General features: G+C 39.1%; 1 protein-coding gene across 1 annotated transcript in view; it reads right to left on the reverse strand.

Annotated features, from left to right (window-relative positions):
* Positions 1-991: 991 nt before the first annotated feature.
* Positions 992-22,872, reverse strand: part of dcbld1 (discoidin, CUB and LCCL domain containing 1) — a 101,700-nt gene continuing 79,819 nt past the window's right edge. The window contains exons 8-15 of the mRNA XM_043675087.1: positions 21,594-21,809; positions 13,215-13,339; positions 12,753-12,900; positions 6,377-6,478; positions 5,715-5,802; positions 5,145-5,185; positions 1,408-1,527; positions 992-1,047 (exon numbers count right to left, since the gene is read on the reverse strand). Of these exons, the coding sequence (XP_043531022.1) occupies positions 992-1,047; positions 1,408-1,527; positions 5,145-5,185; positions 5,715-5,802; positions 6,377-6,478; positions 12,753-12,900; positions 13,215-13,339; positions 21,594-21,809 (896 nt within the window). The remainder of the gene's footprint in view (positions 1,048-1,407; positions 1,528-5,144; positions 5,186-5,714; positions 5,803-6,376; positions 6,479-12,752; positions 12,901-13,214; positions 13,340-21,593; positions 21,810-22,872) is intronic.

Here is a 22,872-nt window from a genome sequence, read left to right on the forward strand (position 1 = left end):
GCACATCTTTGGATTGTGGGAGGAAACTGGAGCAACCGGAGGAAACCCACACAGACACGGGAAAATGCACAAACTCAAAGGTTATGAGTAAGAAATAACCAAACCTTAAAGACATTGTGATTACATCTAAGATATCATACACTTCTCAGGTGTGCAAAACTAATTTTAATTTTATAAACAGCATTTTTACATTAGATTAGTGGTAATATGCAGCTTCCTTCAAATATGTTACAGGTCAACCTTTTCAATTAAAAGGATTATAGATGCTGGAAATCTGAAATAAAAACTCCAGAGCTGGAGAAACCTATGAAGTCTAGCAGCATCTGTGAACAGAGAAGGTACTTAAGAAGGCATATATGATACTTGCCTTTATTATCCAAGGCACAGAATGAAAGAGCAAGGAAGTTATGCTTCTTATGCAAGGAATTCCAAAGAAGAGTCATGTTTGATTTAAAATCTGTTTCTCTCTGCACAGATGCTGATTTTCTCAAGCACTTTGTTTTTATTTCAAATTTCCAGCATCCATTATACTTTATATCATTTTTATATAAAATGCTTGTAAGGCCACAACTGGAGGAGTGCATACGGTTCTGGTCATCCCATTATATGAATAATGTGAGTTTACTCGAGAGGGTGCAGATTTACCAGGATTCTGCCTGGGTTGGGGCTTCTGAGCTATTTGGATAGGATGGAGGTTGTTTATCTTCAAGCAGCCAAAGGTTGAGAGAGGACCTTATCAACGGGTCATAATGAGCAGGATTACAGGTGAACAGGAAGGTACTCTTTCCAGTAGAGGGGTCAATAACCAGAAGGTACAAATTTAAGGGAAGTAGGAATGTTAGAAGAGACAGTCTTGGGAGTCTAAAACTCTAATTGAAAGGGTGGCTGATTTAGAACCTCTCATAATATTTAAGCAGAATTTAATTACTCACTTGCATTGTCATAGCCTCCAGGGCTATGGGTCAAATGCTGGAAAATAGGATAAGTGCATTCAGATCTTTGTTTGGACATAATGGGGTAAATGGCCTCCCGCTGTGCAGTAAATGTCTATGAGAACAGAGGTGTTTTTCAAAACTTTAAAACCGGTTATCCAAAAACTGGACAACTTTAAGACAACTCACATCCTAAAGTTAGCTCAATTAAACTTAATTTACTTGGACAATTCAGCTATGCATTTCATGGCGCTGGCTTTATCTATTTTGTGTTTGAATGTCAATCTATTCCCATATTCCAAGCTCCTTGAGCCCACCCGACCCGGATGGACCTGAATGGCCCACTACCAAAAGTATCCGAACCCAAAATTCACCTTACTCCAGTCTTGAGGCTGCCAGTTTTGAGGAAGTGTACCTGCACAAACTTAAATAAATAGGCTTTCGGGGTGTCTAAGTTCACAATAGTTCCTTTTACCTGATGAGTCACTCCTGACAACGTCAAGTTTCTGCAAGATCTCCTTTTCATGGCTGTAGTTAATGGTAAACTCAGTTGACTGGGGTCTTTTGAAAGACTGTTTGAATTGTTTCCAGCAAGCTGCGTTAAATAATATGAATATTGTTTCAATTCATTATAAGTGAATGAATATTTGAAAATATTGATTGCTAGAGAAGCAAATCATTGACTTGTGACATTGACTCAAAGATCCTATGATCAAGTACTGGATCTACAAACATAGCAGCTCCAAAGAAAGAGGCACAGGTTGTGAGTAACTCATGGAAACATTGTGGGGGAGGGGAGAATGGAAGAAAGAAAGGAAGGGAGGCGATGGCCTAGTGTATTATTGCTGGACTATTGATCCTGATAATGTACAGTCTCACCAATGCCCTGTATACTAAAGCATACCATCCTTAATTTAGAAGACCATAAGACATAGGAGTGGAAGCAAGGCCATTCGGTCCATCGAGTCCAGTCTGCCATTTAATCATGGTTGATGGGCCTTTCAATTCCATTTACCCGCACTCTCCCCATAGCCTTTAATTCCTTGCCAGATCAAGAATTTATCAATCTCTGCCTTGAAGACACCCAACGTCCCGGCCTCCACTACGCTCTGTGGCAATGAATTTCACAGGCCCACCACTCTCTGGTTGAAGAAATGTCTCATTTCCATTCTAAATTGACCCCCTCTAATTCTAAGGCTGTACCCACGGTGCTAGTCTCCCCGTCTGGAGGAAACAACTTCCCAGCATCCACCCTTTCTATGCCGTGCATTGTCTTGTAAGTTTCTATTAGATCTCCCCTCAACCTTCTAAACTCTAATGAATACAATACCAGAATCCTCAGCCGATCACCATATGTTAGGCCTACCGTTCCAGGGATCACCTGTGTGAATCTCCACTGGACACGCTCCAGTGCCGGTATGTCCTTTCTGAGGTGTGGGGCCCGAAGTTGGACACAATATTCTAAATTGGGGCTAACTTGAGCTTTATAAAGTCTCAGAAACATGTCGCTGCTTTTATAGTCCAATCCTCTTGAGATAAATGACAACATTACATTTGCTTTCTTAATCATAGGCTCAACTTGCAAAACAACCTTAGAGAATCCTGTGCTAGCACTCCCAGATCCCTTTGTATTTTGGCTTTATGAATTTTCTCACCGTTTAAAAAAATAGTCCATGCCTGTATTCTTTTTTCCAAAGTGCAAGACCTCACACTTTCTGATGCTGAATTTCATCAATCATTTCCTGGACCACTCTCCTAAACTGTCTAAATCTTTCTGCAACCTCCCCACTTCCTCAGTACTATCTACCCGTCCGGCCTAACTTCGTATCATTGGCAAACCTCGCCAGAATGCCCCCAGTCCCTTCAGCCAGATCATTAATATATAAAGTGAACAACTGCGGCCGCAACACTGAACCCTGTGGGACTCCACTTGTCACCAGCTGCCATTCCAAAAAAGAACCTTTTATCCCAACTCTCCATCTTCTGTCAGACAATCAATCCCCAATCCATGTCAGTAGCTCACCTCGAACAATATGGGCAGCTTCCCATGAGGCACCATATCAAAGGCCTTTTAGAAGTCTAGGTAGATAGCATCCACTGGGTTTCCCTGGTCTAACCTATTTGTTACCTCTTCAAAGAATTCTAACAGGTTTGTCAGGCATGACCTCCCCTTACTAAATCCATGCTGACTTGTTCTAATCAGATTCTGCACTTTCAAGAATTTAGAAATCACGTCCTTAATGATGGATTCTAGAATTTTACCTACAACCGAGGTAAGGCTAATCAGCCGGCAATTTTCCATCTTTTGTCTTGACCCTTTTTTGAACAAGAGGGTTACAACAGCGATTTTCCAATCATCTGCAACTTTCCTTGACTTCAGTGATTTTTGGAAGATCACAGTCAGTGCCTCCGCTATTTCCTCAGCCACTTCCCTCAGAACTCTAGGATGTAGCCTGTCGGGGCCAGGAGGTTTATCGATTTTTTGACCTTTTAGCTTTTCTAGCACTTCCCCTTTGTAACAGCTACCATACTCAACTCTGCTCCCTGACTCTCCTCAATTGTTGGGATATTACTCATGTCTTCCACTATGAAGACTGACACAAAGTACTTATTAAGTTCTTCAGCTATTTCCTTATCTCCCAGCACTAGCCTTCCTGCATCAACTTGGAGTGGCTCAATGTCTACTTTTGCCTCTTGTTTGTTTCTTATGTATTGAAATATACTTTTACTATCATTTCTAATATTACTGGCTAGCTTACCTTCATATTTGATCCTCCCCTTCCCTATTTCTCTCTTTGTTATCCTCTGTTTGTTTTTGTAGACTTCCCAATCTTCTGATTTCCTAGTGCTCTTGGCCAGTTTATAGGCTCTCTCTTTTTATTTGATACATTTCCTGACTTCCTTTGTCAGCCATGGCTGTCTAATCCCTCCCCGGATAATGTTTCTTTTCTTTGGGATGAACTTCTGATTTATGGTCAATTTCTCTCATAATGAAAGATAGCATCTATTTAGTTTTCTTGATTACATGCTATACCTGCAAAATAACATTTTATAATTCATGCATAACCCCTAAATCCCTGTACAGCTTGGAATTCTGCAATTGTCCTCCATTTTAGTCATTCTCTCCTTATTTATTCTTTCTGCTGAGGTGAACCACTTCACATTTTCCCACATTTACCCTTCATTTATTAGAGTTTTGATCACTCACTCAAACTATCTATATTTGTCTGCAAATTCCTTATGTCTACATCACAATATACTATCCTACCTATCTTGGTGTTGTCTGCAAATTTTAGCTTGGTAAAAACAAGGACTGCAGATGCTGGAAACCAGCTTCTAGATTAGAGTGGTGCTGGAAAAGCACAGCAGTTCAGGCAGCATCAGAGGAGCAGGAAGTTTAGCTACCATGACTTGGCCACTTTCAGTTAAGTGATTGTTGTAAATCATAAGAAATTAAGGCCCAGCACAGACCCCTGTGAGATTCCTCTCGTTACATCCTTCCAATCGTACCCATTTCTCCACTGTATACTGTTAACTCCTCATTCACTCGCACTCTCTCGAGGCCCAACGCCCACTTTATTTACTCTCTTACATTTTAAATATCTGTAAAAATTCCTACTGTTTTTACATCCCAGGATCACTTTCCTGCATACTCTTAGTTGATCCTCCTTAACCTTTAAATCGTCCTCTGCTTTTTTAAAATATTTCGACTGAACATCTGACCTGCCACTCAGGTTGGCAATTTTTTTTTCTTAAAATTTATGCGTTAACTTCTTTAGTTGGTGGGTCCTTAAGGAATATATTTATCTCAGTAGTTTAAAATATCCACCTTAAAAATCTGTCAGTGTGTCTTTATTGGTCTATCCCTGAGGCTAATATCCCTGTTCATTTCAACCAGGTGAGCTTTTATCCCCACACAGTTACTCTTATTTAGGTTTAAAATACCGGTCTTAGCTACAGTTTTCTCCCTTTCAAATTGCATATGACTATTAATTCCATTTCAAATTTTTGTTTCTAGAAGCTTCCCCGCTGCTGAAGGTAAACTGGCTTGTCTGTAAATGCTGGCCATGTCCCTTATACTTCTTGTTTTAAACAAGAGCATTAACGTCTACAATTCTCCAATCCAGTGCCCACACTGCAAAATTACATTGTTGGCCATAAAGTGCATTGAGAAATGCAAGTGCAATATCAATGTATTTAGTTCTTCCTAACCTGTTTTTTGACCAGAGGTGCCAATATCTTGTGTCTTCTTTCTGCAAGGTAATAGCAACTCTTAAAATTACAACAAAATAGAACAACAACTGATTTTTACATGACAAGAAACAGTTTCCAAGACTACTTTGTAGAATGCGTAACTGAAGAAATAATATCAGCCAAGTATTTGTGACTTTATCATCCTGCAAAAGAAACAGGTATAGACGAAAGATCTGCCTAGACTTTAAAAAAAAAAGCAACATGTTCTCCTCATGAGCTCAACAAAAAGATTTTCTAAATGAACATTCCATTAGTAAATATAATACACCATGGAAGAAAACATTAAAATTGTTTCCTTGGGAACTGGGATAAGGAGTAGAAAAAGTGAATGGTAGTGAGAAAATTCAGACTTGAAATTCTTATTTGGGATGTGTAAAAGAATATTTAATAAAACATGAATTATATGCTCATTGTATACTATTCTCCTTCAGTCAATTTATGAAGTTATAGAAAAATACTGGTTAAACTTTGCAGTCAGTTACTTTCTTAAACTCTCGATAATGTAAATTCCTAATATTATTAACTTACTTTCTTAAACTCTTGAAAGTGTAAATTCCCAATATTGTAAGTACTACAAGAAGTACAAACGGAACCACAATGGCTATGAGTAATATTCCTGAACGGGGAGAGAAGAAAAATAGGTAAATCATATAGTTCCTTCCTGGATCTAATGGTTGCAGCATTTTTCTCATGAATTATGATTTCACACAAAACAATTATCTTATCAAAGCAAAAAGCACCAGAAAATCAGAAATCAAATCTTCGTAGCAGAAAATCTCTGACTGAATCAAATGCTCATTTTTCAATAAATTTAAAATCTCTGAAATTGTCCATTTTTAGCTGAACTGACAATAAGATGAGCACTAATCCCTGGAAGTTTGTTAACGTCTCACCAGTTTATCCATTCATAACTCTGATGAAATACCCTCAAAACAGCCAGGGAAATATGACAACATCCACTTATGCAGCTTCCCTTAGAGTTCTGTGGTCACTTGCTGGCATTTTTGAAGTAGACTGGGAGAATCCTGGCAGTGTTTCAGAACTTCAAACTTTAATTTTAACAGAAAGAAATCTTATACAACATCCATGTATTTATGTTATAAGCTCACCAATTCAGGCACAAAGCTCTGATAATCAGTTGTTTAACCTGACTAAAATAAGCAAAGAAAGAGATTATACTAACATCTTACCATAATTTATATCGTTTGTAATTACAGGATCTGTACTGTTCACATTTTCTTTGTCCTGTATGTCAATAGGATGAGTAGGTTTTTGTTTATTACCTGTAATTGCTAGAAAAATGCAAAACAATTTGTCTTATTAAAATTACACAAATTTAATTACATCAATTCTCAGTTAGCAAATGCAAGGATTACCTCACACCTATGGTGTTCAGGGTGGAAAACCCACATATCCATAACAGAGATACTAGGTAAACATGTAAGTGGTAGTGATATTTTAACTTTAGCTAGATCTTTCCTTTGCTCATTAATACTAAGAGCACATGTTTGATAAAGATAATTCACCATCTTCCCTACATTTTTCATTTTACTTTGCTTCTTTTTGATGACGCTATTCATTCATCTCCCTAATCTCCTCCTTTCTCAGCTGCATTTATGATTCATAGGTCTTGTTTTCAAAGAAGGGTTGGAATTCCAGCAGCATTATCTTATGTAATATTAACATTGGAACACTGAATGCGCACTGATATCTGGTTATTTAAACAAATAGACTAACCCACCATTAATGTGATGGATGGATGGATTTGGGATGAATAAATACTATTAATCAAATATTGAACAGAAATGTTGGCACGGTTGATGTCCAATTAATTTTTATCAACAGAACACTTTTGAAGAAACGTTACTAGCTGATGCTCAGTATTGCTGTGTGTGGGATGCCAAGGCTAAATTTGGTATTTGGTTGAAGCAAGGATAGGGAATATTTGGACCCTGGTGGTACATAAGAATGAAGGTGGAGAATGAGAGTAAGAATTGAAAGTGCACAAGGTGCATGGGAGAAACATGGGAGGCTTGAAGGGGAGAGAAAGGGTATGAGAGTACAAGGGAATGAAGAGGAAAAACATGATGGGGGTGGGGAGAAATGGAAGAAAGATGGTGAGGCAATGGCATACTGGTATTATCATTAGACTATTAATTCTGAGTCCCTGTAGTGTTAGAACATAGAACAGTGCAACACAGGAACAGGCCCACAATGTTGTGCTGAGCATGAAGCCTAATTAAACTAATTCCTTCTGCCTGCCCTTGGTCCATTTCCCTTCTTTCCTTGCATATTCATGTGCTTATCTAAAAGTACCTTAAATGCCCCTATTTGTATCTTGTCTCTACCACCACCACCCAGGTAGTGCACTCCAGATTCCTGCTACTCTGTGGGGAAAAAAAAACTTGCCCTTCACATCTCCTTTGAACTTTCCCCCTTGCACATTAAATTCATGCCCCTAGCATTATACATTTCAACTCTGGGAAAAAGATTCTGACTGTCAACCTTATCTATGCATCTCATAATTTTATAGACTTCAATCAAGACCCCCCTCAGTCTCTACTGCTCCGGAGAAAACAACCTGAGTTTTTCTTATAGTTCATACCCTCTAAATCAGGCAGCATCGTGGTAAACCTGTTCTGCACCTTCTCCAAAGCCTTCACATCCTTCCTGTAATGGAGTGACCAAAGTCTTATAAAGCTGGAAAATGGCATCCTGACTCTTGTAGTCAGTTCCCCAACCAATAAAGGCAAGCATGCCATAAGTCTTCTTTACCACTCTAACTTTCAGGGAGCTATGGATTTGAACCCCAAGATCCTTCTGTATGTCAATGATGTTCAGGGTGCTGCCATTAACTGTTTACTTTTCCTTAACATTTGATCTCCCAAAATGCAGAACCTCACAGTTACTTGGATTAAACTCCATTTGCTATTTTTCCACCCATATCTGCAACTGATCTTGTTGAAAGCCTTACTAAAATCCATGCAGACACTATCCACTGCACCACCTTCATCTGAGGACCAGGGTTCAAATCCTGTCATGGCAGGTGGTGGAATTTGAATAATGTTTTTAAAAAATCTGGAATTCGAAATCTAATGACGTTTAATGACCTAATGAGGCTTAATGATAGGCAGAACAGTAGCTCAGTGCCTCATGGTGCCAGGGACCTGGGTTCGATTCCACCCTTGGGTGACTGTCTTTGCGGAGTTTGCACATTCTCCCTGTGTCTTCGTGGTCTTTTCCCTGGGGTGGGGGAGTCCAGAACTAGAAGGCATAGGTTTAGAGTGAGAGGAAATATTTAAAAGGGACCTAAGAAGCAACTTTTTCATACAGAGGGTGATGCAAGTATAGAATGAGTGGCCAGAGGAAGTGGTGGAGGCTGGTACAATTACAACATTTAAAAGGCACCTGGATGGGTATATGAATAGCAAGGGTTTAGAGGGATGTGGTCAAAGTGCAGGCAAATGACTCTAGATTAATTTATGCTAGCTGGTTGGTATGGATGAGTTGGACTAAAGGGTCTGTTTCCATGCTGTACATGTCTATGATTCTAATAACCATCTCTGAAAGGACCTAGCTCTGGGCCTAGACATTCAATGGCAATAAAATCAGTGTATCCCTTACTATAAATGTTGGGGGAGGGGGGTTTACAATTTACCAGAAAGTGAAGTGGACTATTCATATAAATACAGTGGTTATAAAAGCAGGGCAGAGGCTGTGAATCCTGCTGCGAGTAATTCACTTCTTGATTCCCTGAAACCTGTCCACCATCGACAAAGGAGTAGAATGGAATGCTGCCCTTCTTGCCTGGATAAGTACAGTTCCAACAACATGCATGAAGATTGAAATTATCCAGGATAAAGCAACACTCTTGATTGGTGCCACTTCCATATACATTCACTCCCTCCACCAGATATGCTCAGTAGCAGTGGTCTGTACTACCTACAAGACGCACTGCAAAAATTCACCATAGCTCCTCAGACAGCACCTTCCAAACTCCTGACCATTACCATCTAGAAAGACAAAGAAAGTAGACACATGAGAATATCATCACCTGCAAGTTCCCCTCTAAGCTACTCATTCTCCTGTCTTGGAAATAAATTGCCATTCATTCTGGGATGTTGGGTCAAAATCCTGGAACACCCCAACAGCATTGTGGGTCAATCTACAATATTTGGACTGCAATAGTTCAAGATGGCAACTCACCATCACCTTCTCAATTCTAACTAGGGAGTGACAATAAATGCTGGCTCAGCCAATGAAACCCACATCCCATGAATTAATAAAAGAAAACTTTTCCCAAAGGAATAACCTAATAATTCTCGGGATTAGCCTACTAAATTTTGTCTGAACTGCTTCAAAAGTATTTACATCCTTCCTTAAGGTGACCAATACCATGCACAACATTTTAGATGTGGTCTCACAAGTTATTTGTATAACTGAAATATAACCTTTCTACTTTTGTATTCAATGTCTTTCACAATAAGTGATTAGATTAGATTACTTATAGTGTGGAAACAGGCCCTTTGGCCCAACAAGTCCACACCGACCCACCGAAGCGCAACCCACCCATACCCCTTCACCTAACACTACAGGCAATTTAGCATGGCCAATTCACCTCACCTGCACATTTTTGGACTGTGGGAGGAAACCAGAGCACCCGGAGGAAACCAAGGAAAAAATAGGGAGAATGCAAACTCCACACAGTCAGTCGCCTGAGGCGGGAATTAAACCCAGGTCTCTGGCGCTGTGAGGCAACAGTGCTAACCACTGTGCCACCATGCCACCCATAACATTCTATTAGTTTTTTTAATTATTTGCTGCACCTACATACAAATCTTTTGTCATTCATGTATGAGGACACCTAAATCTCTCTGCATCTCAAAACTCTGCAATCTCTCTCTAATTAGATTATATATTTCAGTTTTATTCTTCCTCCGAAAGCAGACAACTTCACATTTTCCACACCATACTGAATTTGCCATACCTTTGCCCACTCACTAAAGCCCTACGTATTTTTAAACCTTTTCGCAATTTACTTTCCTACCCATCTTTATATTGTCAGCAATAGAACTTAGCAACCATCTCTTCCTCCAAGTCAGTTATATAAATTTTAAACAGTTGAGGTCCCAGCACCACTCATTACATCTTGCCAATGTGAAAAAGACCCATTTCCTGTTAGCAAGCCATAATTCTATTTGTGCCAATACGCCACTCTCTACTCCACATTTGATCATTTAGAGGAGCTTGGGTGAATATTGGCTGCCCATTTTGGCTGCTTTACAAAATATTTCAAAGTTATTTAATAAGCAATGACACTTTTAAACTGCATCAGGATGTGTGAAATTAAAGTTCTTAAAAGGGACAGGTCAGCCATATTTGACAAGCTTAATTGCATTTTTTGAAGAGATTAGATTATTAGATTAGATTAGATTAGATTAGGTGACAGAGGTGACAGAGATAGTGGTCAAATGAATGCATTTGATTGTTGTTTAAATGGACTTTCAGAAGGCATTTAATAAAGTCCCACATAAGAGACTTAACTAAGGTAGCAGCCCATACAGTTGAGGGAAAATTACATAGCTGGAACAGACACAACTGGGAAACTGGTAGGCAGCAGAAACTAGGAATGATGGGTGTGTACTCAGATTGGCAGGATGTAACCAATAGTGTCCCACAAAGATCTGTGAGAGGACCTCAACTATTCACATTATTTATTAATAACTTTGGTAATTGATTTTGATATAATGTTAGGCAGCATAGTAGACAGTTTGTATGATAGCACAAAATTATAAAAAGGGATATTAATAGACTAGATGAACAGGCAAAATTGTGACAGATGGAATTTAATGTGAGCAAGTGTGAGGATATCATTTTTGGACTGCAAACATGACAGATTAGGGTTCTGTCTAGATGGAATGAAGTTAATGCCAAAGAGACTTGGTTGTTTAGGCACATAGATCTTTAAAATGTCATAAAGTGCAAATACTAATTAAGAAAGTTAATGGAATGTTGGCCTTTATATCTGGATGATGGGGTATAAGGATGCAAAAGGTATGCTGCAGTTATACAAAACCTGATTAAACCCCAGCTGGGATATTGAGAGCCGATTTGGACACCACATCTTAGGAAGGATATATTGACCTAGGAGGGAGTACAATGTAATATTACAAGAACCTGGACTTCAGGAGTTAAGTCATGAAAAGAGATTACACAAGTTAGGCATGTTTTTCTAGAATTTAGAAGGTTATGGGGTGGTTTGATTAAAGTCTTCAAGATATTAATAGGAAAATACAGGATAGGCAAAGATAAACTATTTTGACTGGTTGGAGATTGTAGAACTAGGGGACACAGTCTGAAAATTATGGCTAGACTGTTCAGAAGAGATATTTGGAAGCACTTTTACACACAAAGGCTGGTAGAGTTTTGGAACTCTCACAAATGGCAGTTGATGTTAGAACAATTGTTAGTTTTAAATCTAAGATCAATAATTTTTTGCTAGGCAAAGGTTTTGAGGGATATGGGCCAAAGGTAGGTCTACTGAGTTCGGTAACAAATCAGACAGGATCTTATAGAATGTCAGAACAGGTTCAATGGGCTGAATGGCCTACTCCATACTCAGGATCAATCTATCAATCAATCTTTGGTTGCCTCAAATGACAGTATGTCTTTTCTTAGAATGGGGGGACAGAACTGTTCCCAATACTGTAGCATCTGATTCGCACCTGGTATAGTTTGAGCAAGATTTCTCTACTTTTATACTGCATTTCATTTGCTTTCCTGGTTACCTGCAGAACTTGGATGTTAGCTTTTTGTGAATTATGCATGAGGACCTCAGATTCCTCTACTGCAGCTTTCTGCAGTATTTCCCCATTTAAACAATATTCAGCTCTTCTACCAGTCTTCTATTAGTATGCCAATCCTCTGTCTATGCTAATGTACTATCCCCAATGCCATAAACTCTTATCCAATTAAGTTCCCTTGTGAGCAGTACTTTATCAAATGCCCTTTGGAAATGCAAATATATTTCAACTCCTGGTTACTCCTTTATCTACCCTGCTTGTTACATCCTCAAAGAATTTTAATACATTTTCAAGACAAAATTTCCTCTTCATGAAGCCATACTGACTTTACTCGATTATATTTTGGCTTTCTGAATGCTCTGTTACTACATCCTTTATAATAGATAACTAACATTTTCCCAACAACAGATGTTAAGCTGGCCTATAGTTTATTGTCTCCCTCCCTTTTTGAATAAGCAATTCAAATATTGCCTATTCGAATAATAGGCAAGCTTTATTTGTCTTTAAACTGCTTTGAGTTAAATACTGTATAAATACAAATTCTTCCTTTCTAATGGTCTATGAACATCAGATTTAGTCACAAGAACATTCAAACAGAGGGATTAATGACTATAATACAAAAACTGCAGGTAAAGTGATAAAAGATCAATTGTGTGCCAATATATTTCAAAACTACACATCAAATTGGATTTGGTTGAAAAGATCAAGTCAATTTCATGCCAACACACCCTTCATATTTTGATTTCAATCCAAATGTACTCACATCTTATTTGCTGGCATCCTATTAACTCCACTTTAATGGCTATTCTCTGATTCCAGCTTTGAGGAATGACACGAATGTAACGTGCAAAGATGGCAGGGATGAAATTATTGCGGGTCAGTTGATAGTAATCAGTATTGCCCTTAAATATCTGCAATTAACATTAACATTTATTTATTCTCTTTTGTGAAGAGCACTAAATATGCCCTAAATATAAGTCACTTTTCACTAAGCATGAAACATTGGCAGCTGTAATTTTAGAACATAATGAATTGCTTATAGCAGTTTAATATTTGAAAACATAAAAATAATAAATAATAATAAATAGCCTATTACAGCAAATATAGATTTACAAGAGTGTTTTTTAAAGATGATGTTCAAGCAAAATGCAGCGAAATATTGAACTGCTATGATCAGCTGAGATTTCCAAACTGTTGGGAAATATATTTTCCTAAGCATACTTGCCTGTCCAACATTATTGTTGCTGTCTTTGTAGGTCTTCCATTTTTGACCATCTTTACTGAAGGATACTTTATAAGTTTCTACATAAAAGTGAAAGCTTGGAAGTGTGGAACCTGTGGTTATGATTCCTAAAAAGATCACAAAATAATAAATATACCACTTTCATGAAATATTATTTCTGCCTATAAAAATATTCATGGTGAATCTACATGGTTCACAAAAGAGAAGACAGAAAAATACTAATTCTTTTTAATATTGGTTTTTATTAAGATTTCCAATGGAGTCATGTTGCATATAGGATTATCTTCAGATTCCAATCAAACTACAATAATCTAATTACCAAGTACATCTTTGATCTTCCCTATTCCATGACTTAAGTCTGACCTTGGTGTACAATTAGCATACAACAATCCAGCATATGTTAGCCATACTTTCTTCATTCTCTTCTCATTCTATTCCATATTTAGCTAAAGTTCAATTAAATCCTTACACTTGTATTTTAATACCATAGCTTTTTTTTTTGCAGAGATCACATTCACATCAATTGGAATGGGAGGTTGGGAGAGATGGTCGATACTTAATTTCTTAAGCATTGTCCAAATAAAAAGGACATTAGAAAACTAAACATTTTTCCACACTTAAAACTTTTTCCAAGTAATCTTTCAGGAATTAAAAAAAAACATACTGGAAGGATTCACCAAGTCAGGCCACATTTATAGAGAAAGGGAAAATGCTGATGTTTCAGGCACAGCCCTTCATCCAAACATATACTTCCTGGTTTTGTTTTAGGAAACATTTCATAGGTTTTTAAATTTTTGTTTTGTCAGAGGTCATGAAAATGTTGATAACTTGCATTAACAATGCAATATTTGACAGTTGATTTTATTTAACAGTTGGCTTTGCCAATTAAAGAAAAATTACAATTGGGCAGCATGGTGGCTCAGTGGTTATCACAGCTGCCTCACAGCACCAGGGTCCCAGGTTCGATTCCAGCCTCGGGCTAATCTCTGTGTAGAGTTTGCACATTCTCCCCGTGTCTGCGTGGGTTTCCTCCTGGTACTCCGGTTTCTTCCCAAAGATGTGCAGTTAAGTGAGTTGGTCATGCTAAATTTTCCACAGTGTTCAGGGATGTGTAGATTAGGTGCATTATCCATGGGAAATGTAGAATTATAGGTTAAGGGGATGAGTCGGGAGGGATACTCTTTGGAGGGTCGGTGTGGACTTGTGGGGCCAAATGGCCTGTTTCCACACCATAGGTGTTCTATGTTCTATAGAAAGACATTACTTGAGCCAATGTGCTAGTGTTTATCCTCTACATGAACTGAAATACCAATTATATGTGATATCTCTGTGTATTTATTTATCTATTCTTTATTTTTCAATTTTCATTTTATTAAATGTTGCTATGGTCTCCAATAACTCTTCAATAGTGTATTCAGCAACCTCACAGCCCTGCATGTAAAGATTTTTCTCCTTCTGTCTGCCCAAATCTCTCCAGAATTAATCATTACAGCTTCCTCAGTTCTTTCTTTTCCACTTATTTATACCATTTCATATACTCAGCTTCAAATTACTATGACCATGGCAATATCATGTGAATAAAGCAGCAATTTCACTGATACTGTGAAATTTCTATCTTTGCTACAAAACACAAACATACCTGACACGTTATGCTTAATACACAAAACAAAAACAGAAATTGGTGGAGAAACTCAGCAGGTCTGGTAGCATTTGTGGAATGAAAGCAGAGTTAACATTTCAAATCCAGTGCTCCCTCTTCAGAACAGCACCTTTAGAGAAGTTCTACAGAAGGGTTAGTGGATTGAAACATTAACTCTGCTTTTTCTGCACAGGTGCTGCCAGACCTGCTGAGCTTCTCCAGCAATTTCCGTTTTTGTTCCAGATTTTTAACATCCGCAGTTATTGGTTTTATTTCAGTAGACTACTGTACAAAGCCCACCTTGGAATGTGATTCAGCCACCATGAAACGCTTGGTGTAAGAGCAGGAGATGATTCCTTAAGGCAGCATTTTTACAGGATAACTATTCAATTTTCTGACAATATTAACCGGTGTGATTTTTCACAGATGAAATTTTTTTTGCTGGAGAAACTCAGCAGATCTGGCAGCATTTGCAGAGAAAAAAAGAGTTCTGTCACTCTCAGGACTTGCTTTACATGACTAGGATCTGGAAATTGATATTGCGATTTGGGTTTTTCCATTATTGTCATACAACAAACTCACTAAACAATTTTTCACAGGACCACATAAACAGAACTTTACCAGTATTAAACAGACCTTATAGAGATTTATAAAATCGAGAGACATGGATAAGGTGAATAGTCAAGGCCTTTTCTCCAGGGTAGGGAAGTCCAAAACTAGAGGGTATAGATTTAAGGTTAGAGGGGAAATATTTAAAAGGGACCTAAGGGGTAACGTTTTCACACAGAGAGTGGTGAATGTATGAATGAACTGTGTTATGGACCAGGCCAGACCCCCTCAAAACATTTCAAGGCAGCAGCCCAGACCCTAACTTTTCTCATTGTTTTAAGCAGGTGTAAAGTGGATCTTCCAGGGTGATGCAGCTGGCCCAACCATTCAGTTTTAAACAAAACAGAATTTATTTACAGACTACTAAATGAAACATGAACAAAAGAGAACTAAATTTAGAATAACTTAACCTAACTGAAAACCTAATCGACTCTATCGCAACTTAATGATGCTGTTACAATACTTGCAACATCTCCGCAAACACCTCCTTGGCAAAAAAAGGTAAAATCAAACACAGGTTCTTATAGGAGAGATGTCAGAGAGTGAGGATCAACATGGAGCTGCTTCTCTGAGACCCCAGCATCTTCCATGGGTCCCCAGCTAAAACTTGACCAGCAGCTGCAAACAAAATAGCTTGCTAAAACCAACGCAAACCAAGCCCAACCCTGAAATGAGAGAACTGGACACTCCCCTTTTATTGTACAAGTGTTTTAAAAAAAACACTTCAAAGCTCTTTCAAATAAATATTCCCAGACATAACAGAACCCCTTTACAACCCCTCTGGGGAAAACAAACAAGGACAACATAACCTTGTTAAAGGAGCAGCACCATCACAAACTGCCAGAGGAAATAGTGGGCGGTTGATACAATTACAACATTTAAAAGGCATGGATACATGAATAGGAAGAGTTGAGAGAGATCCTGGTCAAATGCAGAAAAATGGGACTAGATTAATTTAGGATATCTGGTTGGCATGGATGAATTGGACCAAAGGGTGTGTTTTTGTGCTGTACATCTGTATGTTTCTCAACCAAATGGTACTAAAAGTGTAAATTTTGCTGGTATTTATAATGGTATTCATGTAACAGTTTGAAAAAAAACAATTCTCTCAGAAGCAGTAACAGACCTTCTTATCCTATTATATATACTAGAAAAAGCCAATTCAATTGCTTTTGCTTATGAGACCAATCATTTAGTTATTTGTTTACAACTCCCAAAGAACAGTTTTCCTGCTGTTCGCATGGTGGAAGGAATGTTTTCCCCCATTTTCTTCCTGATTCTACAACAAAGTAATTTATAGATTACTCCCAGTTGCACATGCTAGTGATACAAAAATGAAAGAATAAGACAGATGAATGCGTGACTCAGAAGTTGATGCAAATGAGAGGGTTTTAGACATTTTGACCACTGGGACCCTTTCTGTGTACAAGTGAAATGGTCTGCACCTGAACCAGAATTGGAGCAACATCTTTGTGGGTAGGTTTATAACTGGGAGGACCCTAACCTAGTTTAGCAGGGGAGGACAGATAGGGCTTAACATAACAGGGATACAGTATAATATAGTAAAGGAATTAGGAGAGACAGAGCTCAGCCACGATGCAACTCAATGGAGTAAGATGAGACTTGATGGCCTGTATTTTAATACTAGGAGTATGATAGGAAGACTGTTGAGTTAAGGGCATATATTGACACATGGAAGTCAGCTATTGTTGCTATCACAGAGACATGAGGAAGAAACAGGACTGGCAATGCAATATTCCAAGGTATAAAATCTTCAAGCAAGACAGAGGACGTGTTGCATTATTAATTAGTTAAAGAGTCACATTCTGTCGTAAGCAGGGATGTTCTTTTAAAAAATCTTCAACTGACCCTTTGTGGGTGGAATTGTAGAATAAAAAAGGTCATTCACACTACTGTATTATAAGTCCTCAAACAATAAGTGGGCAATAGAGGAGCAATTCATTGAGGTGTGTAATACCAAAATTTCATTTGGGGATTTCAAATTTCCAAACATTATTTGAGATAGTCATAGTGTAAAGGGCTTAGAGGAGGTAGAGTTCTTGAAATGTATTCAGGACAGCTTTTTATGTTAACACATAGAAGGCCCAGTGCAGAGCTGGACCCAATTCTAGGGAATGAAGCTGGAAGGCTGGTTGAGATGGCAGTGAGGGAACATTTAGCAACCACAACACTGTAATGGAAATAACAGACAATCTGCACAAAATGGTCTTGGATTGGGAATGCAGATTTTATTTTTTAAATTGGACAGGATCCAGCCAGAGTAAACTTGGATGACCAGTCGACTAGTACATCTAGTTGTGGGAAAAACTACAGCAAAACAGTGCGGAATGTGCAAAAAGGAGGGAAAGGGGGAAGAGAACAGATCCTTTAGGGTGAAATGTAGAGCAACAAACCAGGAGAAGCCTGATTGCCTAACAATATTCAGGACAGGATAAGAAGGGAAAAGCAGGCTTTCAGATGGGGCAAAGGGAGAGCAACTCAAAAGGAGGCCCTAGTGGAGTATAACAACTTCAGGAGAGAACTTAAAAAAAAAATTAGGATACAAAGAGGGAGCATGAAAGAACCCTGGTGGGTAAAATGACGAAGAATCCCAATAGCATGGGATCCCAATCCCAATAGGGCGGCATGGTGGCTCAGTCGTTAGCACTGCTGCCTCACAGCGCCGGGGACCCAGGTTCACTTCCCACCTCGGGCAACTGTCCGTGTGGAGTTTGCACATTCTCCCCGTGTCTGCGTGGGTTTCTCCGGGTGCTCTGGTTTCCTCCCACAGTTCAAACATGTGCAGGTTAGGTGAATTGGCCATGCCAAATTGCCTGTAGTGTTAGGTGCATTAGTCAGGGGTGAATGTAGGGGAATGAGTCTGGGTGGGTTGCTCTTCAGAGTTTCAGTGTGGACTTGTTGGGCCAAGGGGCCTGTTTCCACTCTGTAGGGAATCAAATCTAATCTAAGCATATAAGTATATTAAGGAGAAGAGGTTAGCCAGGGAAAGAGTGGGGCAGAGTAGGGTGTATTTGGGACCAAGTGGACAATCTCTATGTGGAGCCAGAGAACACTGGTAGAGTATTTAAGGGATTTCTTCACTTCTGTCTGGGGGAAGAAGATGTAGATACAGAATTCCAGCAGAGCAAATGAGGGGCTCCTGAGCAGATTGACACAGGGTATGAGGACGTGTTGGTTTTGGCAGGCTTAAAAAAGTGAATAGATAGGATAGTGAAGAAGGCGTTTGGTATACTTTCCTTTATTGGTCAGAGTATTGAGTACAGGAATTGGGAGGTCATGTTGCGGCTGTACAGGACATTGGTTAGGCCACTGTTGGAATATTGCATGCAATTCTGGTCTCCTTCCTATCGGAAGGATAATGAGAAACTTGAAAGGGTTCAGAAAAGATTTATAAGGATGTGGCCAGGGTTGGAGGATTTGAGCTATAGGGAGAAGCTTAACAGGCTGGGGCTGTTTTCCCTGAAGCATCGGAGGCTGAAGGGTGACCTTATAGAGGTTTACAAAATTATGAGGGGCATGGATAGGGTAAATAGGCAAAGTCTTTTCCCTGGGGTCGGGGAGGCCAGAACTAGAGGGCATAGGTTTAGGGTGAGAGGGGAAAGATATAAAAAGAGACCTGCGGGGCAACTTTTTCCACGCAGAGAGTGGTACGTGTATGGAATGAGCTGCCAGAGGAAGTGGTGGAGGCTGGTACAATTGCAATATTTAAAAGGCATTTGGATGGGTATATGAATAGAAAGGGTTTGGAGGGATATGGGCCTGGTGCTGGCAGGTGGGACTAGATTGGGTTAGGATTTCTGGTCGGCATGTACAGGTTGGTCCGAAGGGTCTGTTTCCATGCTGTACCTTTCTATGACTCTATGAACAAATTCCCAAGTGTGGATAATTGTATCTCAGGCTGCTGTGGGAGGTAATGGTGGGAATTGCAGGAACTCTGACCCAACTGTTTAATTCCTCTGCCCACAGGGTACCAGAAGGTACCAGAAAATTGCAGTACAGCTAATTGGTTTCCACTTTCCAAGAAGAGTGGTAGAGATAAACCAGGGAATTCTACACCAGTGAGTCTCACATCAGTGATGGGACAACTGTTAGTGAAAATTCTGAAGGAGAGATTAACCTCCACTTGGACAGGCAAGGTTAGATCAGGGATTGTCAGCATGGCTTTGCCAGAGGGAGGTCATGTGTCAGAAATTTGATAGAATTTTTCAAAGAGGTGATCAGGTGTGTAGATGAGGGTCATGTAGTTGATACATCATATATGTTTCAGCAAAGTCTTTGACAAGGTCCTACATGGGGGATTGAGAAAAAAAGGTAAAAGGACTGGGTAACTTGTCAAAATGGATCCAAATCTGTCTTAGAAGTTGGAGACAAGTAAATGATAAAGATGTGAATGTGACGGTGGGGAATGGAGGAATGGTAAGTAAGTTTGTGGATGACATGAGAGTGAGGATTTGCTGGTGGTTGACAATGAGGAAGAAGGTTACAGGAGATTGATCAGCTGGAAAGATTAATAGTGGATGAAATTTAACCTTGAAAATTGGGAGGTGATGCACTTTGGATGAAATAACAAGACAAGGGAGTACATAATGAATGGCAGGGTACTAGGAAGCTCAGAAGAACAGAAGGATCTTGGAGTGCTCATCCACAGAAGGTGGCAGGACACAATAATAGGAGGTTACCAAGGCATACGTGACACGTGCTTTCTTCAATTGAGGAAAAGATTGTAAGAGCAGGGAGTTTAGGTTGGAGCTGGACAAAACTTTAGTTAGGCCTTAGCTGGAGTATTGTGTGCAGTTGTGATAACCTCACTAAAGGAAGGATGTGATTGTGTTGGAGGATATACAGAGGAGGTTCAGCAGGATGTTGCCTGGGATGGAGCATTTTAACTCCAGAGAGGCTGAATATGTTTAGGGTATTTTCTCGAGAGCAGAGAAGATGGGGGTGGGTGGGATATGACTGAGGTGTGTAAGTTTATGTGGGGCAAGGGGAGAGTGAATAGGAAGCAGCTGTTCCCCTCAGTTGAAGGGTAAATAACAAGGGGTCATAATTATAAAGGTGAAGGCCAAGAGGTTTAGAAGGGATTTGAGGAAACCATTTTTCACCCCCAGGATAGTGGGAGTCTCAAAGGCACTGCCTGGGGAGGGTAGTAGAGGCATAAACCTCACAACCTTTAAAAAGTGCCTGGACGAGCACTTAAAATATCACGACATTCATAGGTATGGGCCGTGCTGGAAAGTGGGATTAGATAGGACAGTGCAGACTTGATGAAACCAAAGGTGTCTTCTGTGATACATTTGTTTTTGACTTGAAAGAACTTCATTAACATTGCCCCGAGACATATTTTCCCACTAGTAGATCTCCATGGCCACACCTCACACCAAATCAAGTGCTTTATAGTTTTTGATTTCCATTAAGAACCACCGTAGTATGAAGTTTTATTATATACTGAGAGGACCAGAAATCGATCAATTCATGATGCTGGTAAAGTGCTAATAATGTACACATTTGAAATGAGGATCTTTGAATATTATTATACTCACTCAATTTGCAACATAATGATTTCAGTATTTACTATTTTAAGGGTGAATTTATTTTAAATTTTAGTTAATGCTAAATGTTACAATAGTAGACAACGGGATTTCATTCAATCTTGTTTCAGTGTGACACGTTAAGGCTTTAAATTTATTTGTAATATTCATTGAACAAATTTGGACACATGTTTTAGACTGAAGAAACACTTGGTTGCTATGATCCATCAGGTAAATATTAGTGAGTGTACTTATTATACAATCAAGTAAGCAGCATCTTTCTTCACTAATTTTAGGAGCACAGCTATAAGACAAGAACACCATAAGAAATAGGAACAGCAGCAGCAGGCCATTCAGCCCCTCAAGCCTGCTCTTCCATTCATGACTATAACAATTCCACATAAATTTATCACCCTTTTAGAATGAAAAAGTTACTTCATGGTGATGCAATAAAAATGCATGCCTGTCATCAAGTACATTTGAACCAGCATATATTTTCAACATCAATAATCTAGAAAATATTGACTAAACTCTTATTTTGTGTAATTAATGTGGAAGACTAACCTGTGAGGCATTTCCTGTCTCCCAAATCTATTTGGAGCCACTGCTGGCTCTCACCTTCAGCAGCAGCCCAGCTAGGTCCTGGAACATTAAGTCGTGCTTTGTTTGGTGACCAACTGACAGTTTGACCATTTGCATCTGTCCATTGCCAGAATGATGTGGCATTGATCTGATGTTCAGCAATGTGTCCCAATTCCATTCCCAATGGTTGATTACAACCTAAGTAATGATAAGATGCATATATGAGAAAAGTGTGGAAGTGGGGTTCAAAAAGAACATGGACTGATGGACATTAGCCACCTGGATTATTTTAGCAGAATCTAGTTTTAACTCAGTTTGCACCAAGGACTAGAAAGTGGGCAAATATTACACCATTGAGAAAAATACTGAACTCACATCATTCAACAACTCCTGATATTGCAAGTTTGACTTTATTCATATACACAAACGCATCTTCGAAGAGAATTGTGTCAACCCTCCAGTGTCTCAATATTTCATAGGTTATGTGGAAACATTCCGGAGGAATTCAGAGGTTGTACTCTGGTACCTTGTCTTCACCATCATTATACATAATGAGCAAGAAATGGAACAGTTTGGTTAGCACATTATTCAGAGTTGTTGTCCTTTCTCTTATTGGCTCTTGGATTCTCTTGCGTCTGTAAACCATGGGATAACTTATCATTTATGAGGAACAGTGGGAAATAATTCACTCAGTAACCAAACTGCCTGAACATGCCTCCTGGATAAAACAATCTGGCGAAACGGCTGAACTTACTATCTGCCTCTGGCAAACTCTTATTCAAAGTCGGCTTGTGGCAAGTACTGCAGTCCAGTTGAGCTTACCTTAACCGGATTCCCCAGATATACAATAATTGCTATTGGCTCCTTGAGACTTGCCACTGCACTCTTCACTTCTACATTAATTTAACTCAAATGAATAAAGACCCTGGACCAGTCCAATACAGGCCATCACAGCTATGGATCCAAAAATATCCAAGTCACACTTTCACTTCTAGAATCTTCCCAAGCCTACATGTCTTGATGAACATTAGTTTATCACATTGATAACTCAAATAGCTAAAAGAAAAGTCCCCAGCAGAATGAGGAGGTGATGCCCATTAATGGCACAAGGCTGCGACATAATCTTTGGGAAATAAGAGTTTAAATGGGGTGTGGATGTACAAATAATTTCAGGGAACAATGCAGGTTGACTAGGTTGTACAATATAGCAACAGTGCATTGGAGTTCAGTTAAGAAGATCAGACTCGAAAAGCAGAGAGTT

Source organism: Chiloscyllium plagiosum, chromosome 3 (assembly GCF_004010195.1).
Source record: "Chiloscyllium plagiosum isolate BGI_BamShark_2017 chromosome 3, ASM401019v2, whole genome shotgun sequence".
NCBI classification, from domain to species: domain Eukaryota; kingdom Metazoa; phylum Chordata; class Chondrichthyes; order Orectolobiformes; family Hemiscylliidae; genus Chiloscyllium; species Chiloscyllium plagiosum.